Below are 16,151 nucleotides of genomic sequence, written 5' to 3' on the forward strand. Positions count from 1 at the left end.
CATCACATTTGTGGGGTCAATTAAACGCTCAACATGGCCAGAAAAAGAGAACTTTCATCTGAAACTCGACAGTCTATTCTTGTTCTTAGAAATGAAGGCTATTCCACAAAATTGTTTGGGTGACCCCAAACTTTTGAACGGTAGTGTAATTTTTTTATATCTTTAAGATGTAAAGTGTAGCTGCCATTATGATGTGCAGTGATGTTTTCTAATGACCGTAAGTCTTGAACTATACAAAGTATTTCTACGGCTGGAATCTGTGCTTTTGCATGATATTTTAGTGACTAGTGTTGTCCTGATACCAATATTATTTCGATACTTTTCGGTACTTTTCTAAATAAAGGGGACCAGAAAAAATTGCATTATTGGCTTTATTATAACAAAAAATCTTAGGGTGCGGCGGACCGGTACTTTTCAGAGGCGGTATGGTACGGAATATGATTCATTAGTATCGCGGTACTATACTAATACCCGTATACCGTACAACCCTACTAGTTACTATGGTAATCTACGTCACAGCAGGTCAGACGAGGCACCAAGCAGTGTGGGTGTGGCTTGATTGTAAAATATGTCGATTGAGAGGGGGTGTGATGTTCATATGTTCTCAATATTCAGGGTTTTATCCTTCATAGAATTTTCTTTAAATTCCATTCCGTTTTTAAGGCGGTCTGTCATAACATTTTTAGCATTCAATCAGACTTTATTGTGAGGTTTTGTATTAGTTTTCCTAAAAAATAGATATTCCGGCCCCCAGACAAATTTTGTTTCTCTAAATTTGGCCCTCGAGTCAAAATAATTGCCCAGGCCTGATGTAGAGCTTAAGTGGTGGTATTTGACGCTTCATAATGCGCCACACATTTTCAATGGGAGACAGGTCTGGACTACAGGCAGGCCAGTCTAGTACCCGCACTCTTTTACTATGAAGCCACGTTGTTGTAACACAAGCAGAATGTGGCTTGGCATTGTCTTGCTGAAATAAGCAGGGGCGTCCATGATAACATTGCTTGGATAGCAAAACCTGTATGTACCTTTCAGCATTAATGGTGCCTTCACAGATGTGTAAGTTACCCATGCCTTGGGCACTAATACACCCGCATACCATCACAGATGCTGGCTTTTCAACGTTGCGCCTATAATAGTCCGGATGGTTCTTTTCCTCTTTGGTCAGTTTCCAAAAACAATTTGAAACGTGGACTCGTCAGACCACAGAACACTTTTACACTTTGCATCAGTCCATCTTAGATGAGCTCGGGTCCAGCGAAGCCGGCAGCGTTTCTGGGTGTTGTCTTTGCATAGTAGAGTTTTAAATTGCACTTACAGATGTAGCAACGAACTGTAGTTACTGACAGTGGTTTTCTGAAGTGTTCCTGAGCCCATGTGGTGATATCCTTTACACACTGATGTCGCTTTTTGATGCAGTACCGCCCGAGGAATCGAAGGTCCGTAATATCATCGCTTACGTGCAGTGATTTCTCCAGAATCTCTGAACCTTTTGATGATATTACGGACCATAGAGAGGGAAATCCCTAAATTCCTTGGAATAGCTTTCTGAGAAATGTTGTTCTTAAACTGTTGGACAATCTGCTCACGCATTTGTTCACAACGTGGTGACCCTCGCCCCGTCCTTGTTTGTGAATGACTGAGCATTTCATGGAAGCTGCTTTTATACCCAATCATGGCACCCACCTGTTACCAATTAGCCTGTTCACCTGTGGGGTGTTCCAAATAAGTGTTTGATGAGCATTCCTCAACTTTCTCAGTCTTTTTTGCCACTTGTGCCAGCTTCGAATGTTACATATCTTGTGTTTGCAGTCTATTCAATTGAATATAAGTTGAAAAGGATTTGCAAATCATTGTATTCTGTTTTTATTTACCACTTACACAACGTGTATTAACACTGCCATACTTGTATGACAGCTTGGCCGGGGAACAGATTCTTTCCGCTCCACCAGCGTTCCCGAACAGATCAGTTCATTCGCCGATGGAGGCCGTGCACTAACCTTGAGCGTGACACATCGGGGGTGGAGGTGTTGGGTGAGGGGTGGGGGGGTCTGTCTTTCTCGGAGCAGTAATGGTGATTTAGGAGAAATGCTTCAGAATGCACCTTTGTCTGCGAACAAGAGCTGTGCGGCCATCTGGTTGCCGGGGCGACGCCCCCCTCCCAGGACGGCAGCAGAGGCAGAAACAGTTGTGCGGATTGTGTTGTCGCGGGACAGTAGCTCCACTGTGCGTGAAGCTTTTACTGCGCTGACTGATGTGCCGACCGCTTCGGGCCAGCGTCTCCTCTTAACGCGCTCGACCCGCCCAAGAATGTTCTCCTCTGAAGATGGTGAAGGCGACCACTGTCAACCCGGCGGGTCGTCACACGGACCGACGGGTTCTAACCTTTTTAACGATGGAAAGATTGCGTTGTTTTGGAGCGGAATAGTAGCACCATGTTCTGGACCACCTTGTGGTTGCTGTCCACTTGCAGCATGTGAGTGGTTTTTCTTCAGCTGGCAAACGTGTGACGACAACCATAGAACAGGAAGTGGCACTGACTGTGACTTACAATGCAGTATGGGCAATATCATTCATTGTCTATGGCAGTGTTTTTCAACCACTGCGCCGCGGCGTGAGATACAGTCTGGTGTGCCGTGGGAGATGATCTAATTCCACCTATTTGGGTTAAAAATATTTTTTGCAAACCAGTAATTATAATCCGCAAATGATGTGTTGTTGTTGAGTGTCGGTGCTGTCTAAAGCTCGGCAGAGTAACCATGTAATACTCTTCCATATCAGTAGGTGGCGGCCGGTAGCTAATTGCTTTGTAGAAGTTGGAAACAGCGGGAGGCAGGGTGCAGGTAAAAAAGGTGTCTAAAGCTTAAACCAAAAATAAACAAAAGGTGAGTGCCCCTAAGAAAAGGCATTGAAGCTTAGGGATGGCTATGCAGAACGAAACTAAAACTGAACTGGCTACAAAGTAAACAAAAACAGAATGCTGGACGACAGCAAAGACTTACTGTGGAGCAAAATCCACAATGTACATCCGAACATGACATGACAATCAACAATGTCCCCACAAAGAAGGATAAAAATGCCTGCAACATGTTTCAAAAAAGCTGGCACAAGTGGCAAAAAAAGACTGAGAAAGTTGAGGAATGCTCATCAAACACATATTTGGAACATCACACAGGTGAACAGGCTAATTGAGAACAGGTGGGTGCCATGATTGGGTATAAAAGGAGCGTCCATGAAATGCTCAGTCGTTCACAAACAAGGACGGGGCGAGGGTCACCACTTTGTGAACAAATGCGTGAGCAAATTGCCCGACAGTTTAAGAACAACATTTCTCAACCAGCTTTTGCAAGGAATTTAGGGATTTCACCATCTACGGTCCGTAATATCATCAAAAGGTTCAGAGCATCTGGAGAAATTACTGCACGTAAGCAAATATTTTACGGACCTTCCATCCCTCAGGCGGTACTGCATCAAAAAGCGACATCAGTGTGTAAAGGATATCACCACATGGGCTCAGGAACACTTCATAAAACCACTGTCAGTAACTACAGTTTGTCGCTACATCTGTAAATGCAAGTTAAAACTCTACTATGCAAAGCGAAAGCCATTTATCAACAACACCCAGCTCATCTAAGATGGACTGACGCAAAGTGGAAAAGTGTTCTGGGGTCTGACGAGTCCACATTTCACTTTTTTTTTAGAAACTGTGGACGTCGTGTCCTCCATGCCAAAGAGGAAAAGAACCATCCAGACTGTTATAGGCACAAAGTTAAAACAATTTAATATATTGTCTTTGCAGTCTATTCAATTGAATATAAGTTGAAAAAGATTTGCAAATCATTGTATTCTGTTTTTATTTACGAATTACACAATGTGCCAACTTCACTGGTTTTGGGTTTTGTAAATTTTCATTTTCAAGCATAAACATGGACAAATTAACTTAAATGAATACCAATATTACAGTAGTATTTGTCCCTAGACGAGACCAAAACAGTTCAGTATCGTGGCCACTGATTGGCTCAGCCTCAGGCAGCATTACTAAGATTAGCATACTAACTTTATTAGCCAATTTTGTAGCCAAACGCCTCAGTCATATGACTTGGTATTTGACTTTAACACACTAGCATGCCAACATTAGCATGCTGATTTTTAAGCTATTTTTGAAATCTATTTTCACAGCCTTACAGTCATATAACTTGGTACATGCTAATTGTTAGCATGCTAATGTTGATTAGCGTGCTAACTTCTTTTTTTTTTTGCCAATTTTGTAGCCAAACACCTCAAGTCATATGACTTAGTAATTGGCACATGCTAACTGTTAGCATGCTAATATTAGCATTCTAGCGTGCTAACTTTTTCTGCCAATTTAACAGCCTATAACCTGATACTTGACAGGACATTTTTGCACCATTACTAGGAAAGGTTGTTTGGATTGTGTCGTATAAGTAAATGCTATGCTATCATTTTATAGTACTTTCAAGGGGCATTGATCTGATTTACTCACATTGTCCTCAAGATGGGAGCAAATATGTAGCATTCAGGGATCCCTTGGAGTTTAAGAATGATTTTTTTTTGCACCATTACTAGGGAAGGTTGTTTGGATTGTGTCATATAAGTAAATGCTATGCTATCATTTTGTAGTACTTTCCGGGGCATTGATCTGATTTACTCACATTGTCCTCAAGATGGGAGCAAATATGTAGCATTCAGGGACCCCTTGATATTTAAGAATTATTATTTTTTTGCACCATTACTAGGGAAGGTTGTTTGGATTGTGTCATATAAGTAAATGCTATGCTATCATTTTATAGTACTTTCAAGGGGCATTGATCTGATTTACTCACATTGTCCTCAAGATGGGAGCAAATATGTAGCATTCAGGGACCCCTTGGTATTTAAGTTTTGTTTTTTTTTGCACCATTACTAGGGAAGGTTGTTTGGATTGTGTCATATGAATAAATGCTATGCTATCATTTTATAGTACTCTCAAGGGACATTGATCTGATTTACTCACATTTTCCTCAAGATGGGAGCAAATATGTCGCATTCAGGGACCCCTTGGTATTTAAGAATGATTTTGTTTTGCACCATTACTAGGGAAGGTTGTTTGGATTGTGTCATATAAGTTAATGCTATGTTATCATTTTATATTACTTTCAAGGGGCATTGATCGGATTTACTCAAATTGTCCTCAAGATGGGAGCAAATATGTAGCATTCAGGGACCCCTTGGTATTTAAGAAGGATTTTTTTTTTGCACCATTACTAGGGAAGGTTGTTTGGATTGTGTCATATAAGTGAATGCTATGCTATCATGTTATAGTACTTTCAAGGGGCATTCATCTGATTTACTCACATTGTCCTCAAGATGGGAGCAAATACATAGCATTCAGGGACCCCTTCGTATTTAAGAATGATTTTTTTTTTTGCACCATTACTAGGGAAGGTTGTTTGGATTGTGTCATATAAGTTAATGCTATGTTATCATTTTATATTACTTTCAAGGGGCATTGATCTGATTTACTCACATTGTCCTCAAGATGGGAGCAAATATGTAGCATTCAGGGACCCCTTGGTATTTAAGATTTTTTTTTTCACCATTACTAGGGAAGGTTGTTTGGATTGTGTCATATGAATAAATGCTATGCTATCATTTTATAGTACTCTCAAGGGACATTGATCTGATTTACTCACATTTTCCTCAAGATGGGAGCAAATATGTAGCATTCAGGGACCCCTTGGTATTTAAGAATTATTTTGTTTTGCACCATTACTAGGGAAGGTTGTTTGGATTGTGTCATATAAGTAAATGCTATGCTATCATTTTGTAGTACTTTCCGGGGCATTGATCTGATTTACTCACATTGTCCTCAAGATGGGAGCAAATATGTAGCATTCAGAGACCCCTTGATATTTAAGAATGATTTTTTTTTTTGCACCATTACTAGGGAAGGATGTTTGGATTGTGTCATATAAGTAAATGCTATGCTATCATTTTATAGTACTTTCAAGGGGCATTGATCGGATTTACTCACATTGTCCTCAAGATGGGAGCAAATATGTAGCATTCAGGGACCCCTTGGTATTTAAGAATTATTATTTTTTTGCACCATTACTAGGGAAGGTTGTTTGGATTGTGTCATATAAGTAAATGCTATGCTATCATTTTATAGTACTTTCAAGGGGCATTGATCTGATTTACTCACATTGTCCTCAAGATGGGAGCAAATATGTAGCATTCAGGGACCCCTTGGTATTTAAGTTTTGTTTTTTTTGCACCATTACTAGGGAAGGTTGTTTGGATTGTGTCATATGAATAAATGCTATGCTATCATTTTATAGTACTCTCAAGGGACATTGATCTGATTTACTCACATTTTCCTCAAGATGGGAGCAAATATGTCGCATTCAGGGACCCCTTGGTATTTAAGAATGATTTTGTTTTGCACCATTACTAGGGAAGGTTGTTTGGATTGTGTCATATAAGTTAATGCTATGTTATCATTTTATATTACTTTCAAGGGGCATTGATCGGATTTACTCAAATTGTCCTCAAGATGGGAGCAAATATGTAGCATTCAGGGACCCCTTGGTATTTAAGAAGGATTTTTTTTTTGCACCATTACTAGGGAAGGTTGTTTGGATTGTGTCATATAAGTGAATGCTATGCTATCATGTTATAGTACTTTCAAGGGGCATTCATCTGATTTACTCACATTGTCCTCAAGATGGGAGCAAATACATAGCATTCAGGGACCCCTTCGTATTTAAGAATGATTTTTTTTTTGCACCATTACTAGGGAAGGTTGTTTGGATTGTGTCATATAAGTTAATGCTATGTTATCATTTTATATTACTTTCAAGGGGCATTGATCTGATTTACTCACATTGTCCTCAAGATGGGAGCAAATATGTAGCATTCAGGGACCCCTTGGTATTTAAGATTTTTTTTTTCACCATTACTAGGGAAGGTTGTTTGGATTGTGTCATATGAATAAATGCTATGCTATCATTTTATAGTACTCTCAAGGGACATTGATCTGATTTACTCACATTTTCCTCAAGATGGGAGCAAATATGTAGCATTCAGGGACCCCTTGGTATTTAAGAATTATTTTGTTTTGCACCATTACTAGGGAAGGTTGTTTGGATTGTGTCATATAAGTAAATGCTATGCTATCATTTTATAGTACTTTCAAGGGGCATTGATCGGATTTACTCACATTGTCCTCAAGATGGGAGCAAATATGTAGCATTCAGGGACCCCTTGGTATTTAAGATTAATTTGAAAGCACTCTGTGATGCGACGGGCAGTAGTTTGGACACCCCTGCATTATTACACCTTAATAATTAAAAAAGTATTTAAACACTATGAGACTAAAATAGGGGAGTTTTGTTCACTGATAAAAAAAAACCTTGGAGACTGAGAAAAGCCTCAGCTGATTCCAAAAGAAACTATACCTCAGATAAACCGGACCGGCACCGTCCCGCACTGCAGAACCCGAGAAGGGGAGGGAAGGGAGGGGACAGCAGACCAATAGGCGGGACCAGAGGTGGGGGTCAAACCAGATAAAAGATGAACGTGTGCAGACGCCAAGTAGGAGAACATCTGGCCAAGCCGACGCCCTCCACTCATTGACACACAACTCTTAGCAATGTGTGTGGACCGTCTAACTCAAGTGTGTGTAAAATTTGCAACGAAAAAAAGAAAAAGTTGGCATTTTTGTTAACAGTTAGCATAGTACCAAGTTATATGACTATGAGGTGTTCGTCTGCAAAAAAGTTCGCATGCTGATGTTCCTGTGTTAGAATGCTAACGTTAGCATGCTCCCAGTTAACGTGTCATTTACCAAGTTATATGACTCCGAGGTGTTCGGCTGTAAAGATGGCAGACAAAGTTAAGGTGTTAGAACGCTACCATTAGCATGCTGAAAGTTAGCATGTGTCAAATACCAAGTCATCTGACTATGAAGCGGGTGCATGTTAAATTTGTTTAAAAAAAAGTTAGCATGTTTGTTAGAATGCAAACGAAAGCATGCTAACAGTTAGCATGTGTCAATTACCAAATCATATGGCTCTGGGGTGTTCGGCTGCAAAATTGGCTAATAAAGTTAGCACACTAATGTTAATATGTTAATACAAACAGTTAGCATGTGTCAAATAACAAATGATATGATTGTGTGGTGTTCGTCTGTAAAGTTAGCATGCTAATGTTAGTATGTTAGAATGTTTATCTTAGCATGCTAACAGTTAACATGTGTCATGGTAGTATGTTAGAATGCAAACGTTAGCATGCTAGCAAACATGGGTCAAGTATCAGGTTATAGGCCTGATAAATTGGCAGAAAAAGTTAGCACGCTAGAATGCTAATATTAGCATGCCAACAGTTAGCATGTGCCAAATACTAAGTCATATGACTTGCGTTTGGCTACAAAATTGGCACACAAAAAAAAGTTAGCACGCTAATCAATGTTAGCATGGTAACTATTAGCATGTGTCAAGTACCAAGTTATATGACTGTAAGGTAAGCATTTAAGATATTTAAAAAATATCTTAAAAAGTTATCATGCTAACGTTGGCATGCTAGTGTGTTAAAGTCATATGACTGAGGCGTTTGGCTAAAAAATTGGCTAATAAAGTTAGTACGCTAATGTTAGTAATGCTGCCTGAGGCTGAGCCAATCAGTGGCCACGATACTGAACTGTTTTGGTCTCGTCTAGTGACAAATACTACTGTAGTATTGGTATTTATTTGAGTTCATTTGTCCATTTTTATGCTTGAAAATGCTTAATTTGGGGGCAAATCCCATAGGAGTGATGAATGGATGGTCAGCGCCTGAGAGCTGCGGCCTACCATCATGACCTCGCACTCCCTTCCCTCTGTTGCTAGATATCTCGAGATGTACATTGTAATTGGTATCTGTGCTTTGCTATGGAGGTTTTTTCCCACTCCAGACTGGGCCCGACTTAGGAGCCCAGTCTAGATTGTATTTTTTTACTCATCCTTCCCCAGCGTTTTACCTTTTTCCCCATCTTTTACGGGGCGCCTTGTGGCGACCCATCAGCGTTCCTGTTCTGTAACCCTGTACACTGTTTGTTTTGTCTAATCTTGAACAGGTTTTTGCTGAAAACAAAGTTTCGTTGTACTTGTGCAATGACAATAAAGACCTACCTATCCATCTATCTATCTATCTATCTATCTATCTATCTATCTATCTATCTATCTATCTATCTATCTATCTATCTATCTATCTATCTATCTATCTATCTATCTATCTATCTATCTATCTATCTATCTATCAAATATACAAAACCCAAAACCAGTGAAGTTGTCACGTTGTGTAAATGGTAAATAAAAACAGAATACAATGATTTGCAAATCCTTTTCAACTTATATTCAATTGAATAGACTGCAAAGACAAGATATTTAATTTTGAACTTTGCGCCTATAACAGTCCAGATGGTCTTGGGCCCGCTTGTCGTGATCCTCACTGGCACCGTTGCTTCCCGGCAAGAATGTGGGGAATCCTCAGCAGATATTGTGGCTTTGTGTCGTGGGCCTCCTGGGAGCATTTACAAGAGAGGCCCCTGGCCCCCGTCCTCCCGACATATCCTCTCCCGCCCAAACACACATCTTCCCCACCGAACTGAACTTGGCAAAGGCACCGTGTGGGTGTGTGTCATTCGATACAATAGTGTTTCCTCAACATAGCACCCCCTAGAGGCCGGCCAAATATGATCTGTTCCTCAGCCGTGGGCCGTTGTAACGCACTTTCCCACCACTTGTGGCAGTAATGGCAATATCAAACAGTCTGGAGCTAAAGTAATAGAGAGGTTTCTTAATAAGGGCAAAAATTATGACTAACGAAGTGAATCTGTTAGCATGCTAACATAAACATTCTAACATTAGCTTGCTAACTTTTTTTAGCCACCACCTCACAGTCATTTAGTTTGTTATTTGATACATGCTAACTGTTAGCATGCTTTCGTTAGCATTCCAGTATGCTAACATTTTCAGCCAATTTTACAGCCGAACACGTCATATAAGTCATATAACTTTGCACATGGTAACTGTTAGCATGCTAAGTTTAGCATTATAGCTTGCGAACACCAGCATGCTAACTTTTTTAGCCAAATGGACCAGATGAACACCTCAGAATCATATCACTTGGTACTTACATGCTAACTGTTAACATTTTAACTTTTTTTTTTTCAAGCACATTTTGCATGTGTATGCTTCATAGTCATATGACTTGGTATTTGACACATGCTAACTTTCACATGCTAACACTAACTTTTCTGCCAATTCCACAGCCAAACACCTCAGAATCATATAAATTGCTTATTTATATTCAAGAAACGCACATATTATTATTTATTATTAGTTTAGTTTGATTTTTTTTTTTCCATCAGTTTTTATGAGTCCCTTTTTATGCAGTATATTTAATTATTAATCAGCCTGACCTAAGCCTTTAAAATAATCTCTTTGATTATTTTAAACCCTTTCATATAATTTTACAAGATTTATCCTGTTAGTAATAATAATAATAATAATAATAGATTTTATTTGTAAAAAGCACTTTACATTGAGCAAACAACCTCAAAGTGCTACAGTGTATTGAAAAAAATAAAATTAAAATAAAAAAGATAATTTAAAAAAATAAATAAAATAAATAACTAAAACAGCCTAAATGCTAGAACTAGTATGCATATATCTATAAAAGGCTTTTTTTTAAAAGAAGGGTTTTTTAGCCTTTTTTAAAAGCATCCACAGTCTGTGGTGCCCTCAGGTGGTCAGGGAGAGCGTTCCACAGACTGGGAGCGGCGGAGCAGAAAGTCCGGTCTCCCATAGTTCGTAGCTTTGTCCTCGGAGGTTGGAGGAGGTTAGCCTGTCCGGAGCGGAGGTGTCGTGTGGAGGATTTGGGGGTGAGTAGTTCATTGAGGTAGAGGGGGGCATTTCCATGGAGGCACTGTTAAACTGTATGTTATTTTTTAATGATTAAAATCAACAGTAAGATTACTATATCAGTGTGAATATTTGGCCCCGAGCCCGTCTTGTAGAAAATCGGGCCCTGAGTTATACACTATTGTGTGTCCAAAGGGTTCTATTACGAAAATAACGTCAAATTAAAATCCCCCCCAGGAAGAGCTGGACATAGTAGAGGGACGTCTGGGCTTCTCTGCTTAGGCTGCTGCCCCCGCACCCGACTTCAGACAAAACATACATTACATCAAACATACATTATTTTACACTATGCTATACACATGCTACAGTTAGCATTTTAGCATGCTAGATTTTTGTAGTTATACACCTCAGTGTCATTTATTTTGGTATTTCACTCATGCTAACTGTAAACATCCTATAGTTAGCATAGTACTGTTAGCATGCTAGTTTGTTAATATTTTTTGTCAGCATTCACACAACATTTTTACCGAAATTGCATTTTTTTGGTTCTTTGAAAAACACCCAACTACATATTGTATATAGTTTTAAAATTGAAAACAGGCAGCATTACTAACATTAGCGTACTAACTTTGCCAAAATGGCCACCGCATTCTTTGAGCTGTTATTGTGCAGCATTTGTTTTAAACTTGTGCAGTATTGTGATTTCAAATGTTCTATACTCAATGAAGGGCATACTTAGTCAACAGCCATACATGTCACACTAAGGGTGGCCGTATACACAATGCTAACACTGTCATAAACCGGTGCCATATAGTTAAACAACAATGACAAACACAATTCGGGAGAATATTTGCACCGCAACACAACAGAACAAATTCCCAGAATTCCCTGCCGCACCAATCCATCCATCCATTTTCTTCTGCTTGGGGTTGCGGGGGCAGCAGCCTAAGCAGAGAAGCCCAGACTTCCCTCTACCCAGCCACTTCCGGGGGATCCAGAGGCGTTCCCAGGCCAGCCGGGAGACATAGTCTTCCCAACGTGTCCTGGGTCTTCCCCTTGGCCTCCTGCCGATCGGACGTGCCCCAAACACCTCCCTAGGGAGGCGTTCAGGTGGCATCCTGAGCAGATGCCCGAACCACCTCATCTGGCTCCCTTCCATGTGGAGGAGCAGTGGCTTTACTCTGAGTTTTTTCACGGATGACAGAGCTTCTCACCCTATCTCTAAGGGAGAGACCCGCCACCCGGCGGAGGAAACTCAGGACTGTCTGGTTGTGGCGGTCCGCTCCCTGTACGATCAGTGTCAGAGCTTGGTCCGCATTGCCGGCAGTAAGTCGGACACGTTTCCAGGAGGAACAGTGTGGTTTACGTCCTGGTCGTGGAACTGTGGACCAGCTCTACACTCTCGGCAGGGTCCTTGAGGGTGCATGGGAGTTTGCCCAACCAGTCTACATGTGTTTTGTGGACTGGGAGAAGGCATTCGACCGTGTCCCTCGGGAAGTCCTGTGGGGAGTGCTCAGAGAGTATGGGGTAACGGACTGTCTGATTGTGGCGGTCCGCTCCCTGTATGATCAGTGCCACCTTGGTCCGCATTGCCGGCAGTAAGTCGGACATGTTTCCAGGAGGAACAGTGTGGTTTACGTCCTGGTCGTGGAACTGTGGACCAGCTCTACACTCTCGGCAGGGTCCTTGAGGGTGCATGGGAGTTTGCCCAACCAGTCTACATGTGTTTTGTGGACTGGGAGAAGGCATTCGACCGTGTCCCTCGGGAAGTCCTGTGGGGAGTGCTCAGAGAGTATGGGGTAACGGACTGTCTGATTGTGGCGGTCCGCTCCCTGTATGATCAGTGTCAGCTTGGTCCGCATTGCCGGCAGTAAGTCGGACACGTTTTCAGGAGGAACAGTGTGGTTTACGTCCTGGTCGTGGAACTGTGGACCAGCTCTATACTCTCGGCAGGGTCCTTGAGGGTGCATGGGAGTTTGCCCAACCAGTCTACATGTGCTTTGTGGACTTGGAGAAAGCATTCAACCGTGTCCCTCTGGAAGTCCTGTGGAGAGTGCTCAGAGAGTACGGGGTATCGGACTGTCTGATTGTGGCGGTCCGCTCACTGTACGATCAGTCAGAGCTTGGTCCGCATTGCCGGCAGTAAGTCGGACACGTTTCCAGTGAGGGTTGGACTCCGCCAAGGCTGCCCGTTGTCACCGATTCTGTTCATAACCTTTATGGACAGAATTTCTAGGCGCAGTCAGGGCGTTGAGGGGATCCGGTTTGGTGGCTGCAGGATTAGGTCTCTGCTATTTGCAGATAATGTGGTCCTGATGGCTTCATCTGGCCAGGATCTTCAGCGCTCACTGGATCGGTTCGCAGCAGAGTGTGAAGCGACTGGGATGAGAATCAGCACCTCCAAGTCCGAGTTCGTGGTTCTCGGATGGAGTGCCATCTCCAAGTTGGGGAGGAGATCTTGCCCCAAGTGGAGGAGTTCAAGTACCTCGGAGTCTTGTTCACGAGTGAGGGAAGAGTGGATCGTGAGGTCGACAGGCGGATCGGTGCGGCGTCTTCAGTAATGCGGACGCTGTATCGATCCGTTGTGGTGAAGAAGGAGCTGAGCCGGAAGGCAAAGCTCTCAATTTACCGGTCGATCTACGTTCCCATCCTCACCTATGGTCGTGAGCTTTGGGTTATGACCGAAAGGACAAGATCACGGGACGCTACAATATGTTGGTTTAATTGACCTGAGCGACAGCACCCTCTGCTGGATTGCTGGCTGCATCACTACCATTGCAGTATGTTTGTCGTGAAATGCAACCTTTTTTTTCCTAGTACCTAAATTATAAACATTGTAAATAGGGATGTCCGATAATGGCTTTTTTGCCGATATCCGATATTGTCCAACTCTTAATTACTGATACCGATATCAACCGATACCGATATGTACAGTCGTGGAATTAACACATTATTATGCATAATTTGGACAACCAGGTATGGTGAAGATAAGGTCCTTTTTAAAAAAAAATGATTAAATAAAATAATATAAATAAATGAAAAACATTTTCTTGAATAAAAAAGAAAGTAAAACAATATAAAAACAGTTGCATAGAAACTAGTAATTAATGAAAATGAGTAAAATTAACTGTTAAAGGTTAGTACTATTAGTGGACCAGCAGCACGCACAATCATGTGTGCTTACGGACTGTATCCCTTGCAGACTGTATTGATATACACTACCGTTCAAAAGTTTGGGGTCACATTGAAATGTCCTTATTTTTGAAGGAAAAGCACTGTACTTTTCAATGAAGATAACTTTAAACTAGTCTTAACTTTAAAGAAATACACTCTATACATTGCTAATGTGGTAAATGACTATTTTAGCTGCAAATGTCTGGTTTTTGGTGCAATATCTACATAGGTGTATAGAGGCCCATTTCCAGCAACTATCACTCCAGTGTTCTAATGGTACAATGTGTTTGCTCATTGGCTCAGAAGGCTAATTGATGATTAGAAAACCCTTGTGCAATCATGTTCACACATCTGAAAACAGTTTAGCTCGTTACAGAAGCTACAAAACTGACCTTCCTTTGAGCAGATTGAGTTTCTGGAGCATCACATTTGTGGGGTCAATTAAACGCTCAAAATGGCCTGAAAAAGAGAACTTTCATCTGAAACTCGACAGTCTATTCTTGTTCTTAGAAATGAAGGCTATTCCACAAAATTGTTTGGGTGACCCCAAACTTTTGAACGGTAGTGTATATTGATATATAATGTAGGAAGCAGAATTGTAATAACAGAAAGAAACAACCCTTTTGTGTGAATGAGTGTAAATGGAGGTTTTTTGGGTTGGTGCACTAATTGTAAGTGTATCTTGTGTTTTTTATGTTGATTTAATAAAAATACAACTTTTTTTTTTTAAACCTGATACCAATAATTTAAAAAACGATACCGATAATTTCCGATATTACATTTTTAAAGCTTTTATCGGCCGATATTATTGGACATCTCTAATTGTAAACATTGTTTGTCTTACAGAAAGGATTCGCTCGTCGGGACTTTGCTGACGCCGCCATCTAAAGTGCTCGTTTGAGTCGTCTCTGCGTGCAAACGCACAGGAGGAAGCGAGATGATGATCCAAACGTGACCTAAACACAGGAAGAGACTAACTAAATGTGGATCCAAGCCAACAGAACCTTTTTTGTTTTTTTAAACCGGACTGAGGATAACTTTTTCAAACCACTCTTATTGTTTTTAAAAGGTCAAAGGTTCCTGTTTTCCATTACAACACTCATGCCTCCATACTTATGCTTAGCATTTGAAGTGTTTATTATGCAGTGCACTCACCACACCACACGTTTGGAGCTTAACTACCCTTAATTGTCGCCATTGTTGTTCCACAGCAGAAGGGGAGGGAAGAACTAATCAGTTTGGAACACATCCGCACGCTCAGGAATGAAGTAATAGTATTGCTGACGTCATTACTCACTAAAACGTGTCTTTTTCTCTGGGCGACTGAACGATGCAGTGTGCATGCCGGGCCACTAGAGGGCGGCGTCATGTTATACACGTCATCAAGTGTATTGTCAGGAAGGTAAACAAGTCGACTAAAATGTAGTTTGCAAGTGTGATGGCGGACTGGAGAATGTAAGTATTGACGAGGCAAGTGTTTACCAACTAACTGGAACATGTTTCATTAAAAAAAAAGTTAGCGCTTTAAACTTAAAAGCGCTCTATTGGCGTCTTTTAAAGCGTCGCCATTTTTGTGTGACGTCACGTCTGAGTCAGCAAATTCAGAGCTGATTTCAATCAACGTTTCCTCCTCCGAGGTTAATAATTTACGCGTCTCACTTTTTTTTGGACTGTATAAGTGTCGGAAAGTAATGTACTATTTAGTGTCCGCCTTCAGAAGAACTACCTGAGAAGGCGTGACGTCACTTAACAAATTAACCAAACTCATAGATGACATCCTGACGCCATTTTGTTGTACATGATCCTTAACATCTCCATCATCTAAAGTCCTGCTTGTGTAGTTGTATTTTTTTTTTTTAGGAAACTAAACCTTTATTAATAATAAATAAATAAAAATAAACTACTTGAAGTGTCAATTTTGTGAGTTTTATAACAATTATTTTTGTGTTGTTTACCAAGAACAAAACACACATCTGGAGATGTGACGTCACGGCATTCAATTGTTTCGTTTTCACCTTTTACAAAAGCATGTGGCGCCCTCTGCTGGCAGCAAGACATAATTGTTTGCATCAT

At 40.9% G+C, this 16,151-nt stretch overlaps 1 protein-coding gene across 1 annotated transcript in view; it reads left to right on the top strand.

Annotated features, from left to right (window-relative positions):
• Positions 1 to 15,942, top strand: part of LOC133630487 (plakophilin-3-like) — a 63,535-nt gene extending 47,593 nt beyond the window's left edge. Inside the window, exon 13 of the mRNA XM_062022101.1 lies at positions 14,925 to 15,942. Coding sequence (XP_061878085.1) covers positions 14,925 to 14,966 — 42 coding nt within the window. The 3' untranslated portion in view covers positions 14,967 to 15,942. The remainder of the gene's footprint in view (positions 1 to 14,924) is intronic.
• The last annotated feature ends 209 nt before the right edge of the window (positions 15,943 to 16,151 follow it).

The sequence above is a fragment of the Entelurus aequoreus genome, linkage group LG02, assembly GCF_033978785.1.
Source record: "Entelurus aequoreus isolate RoL-2023_Sb linkage group LG02, RoL_Eaeq_v1.1, whole genome shotgun sequence".
NCBI classification, from domain to species: domain Eukaryota; kingdom Metazoa; phylum Chordata; class Actinopteri; order Syngnathiformes; family Syngnathidae; genus Entelurus; species Entelurus aequoreus.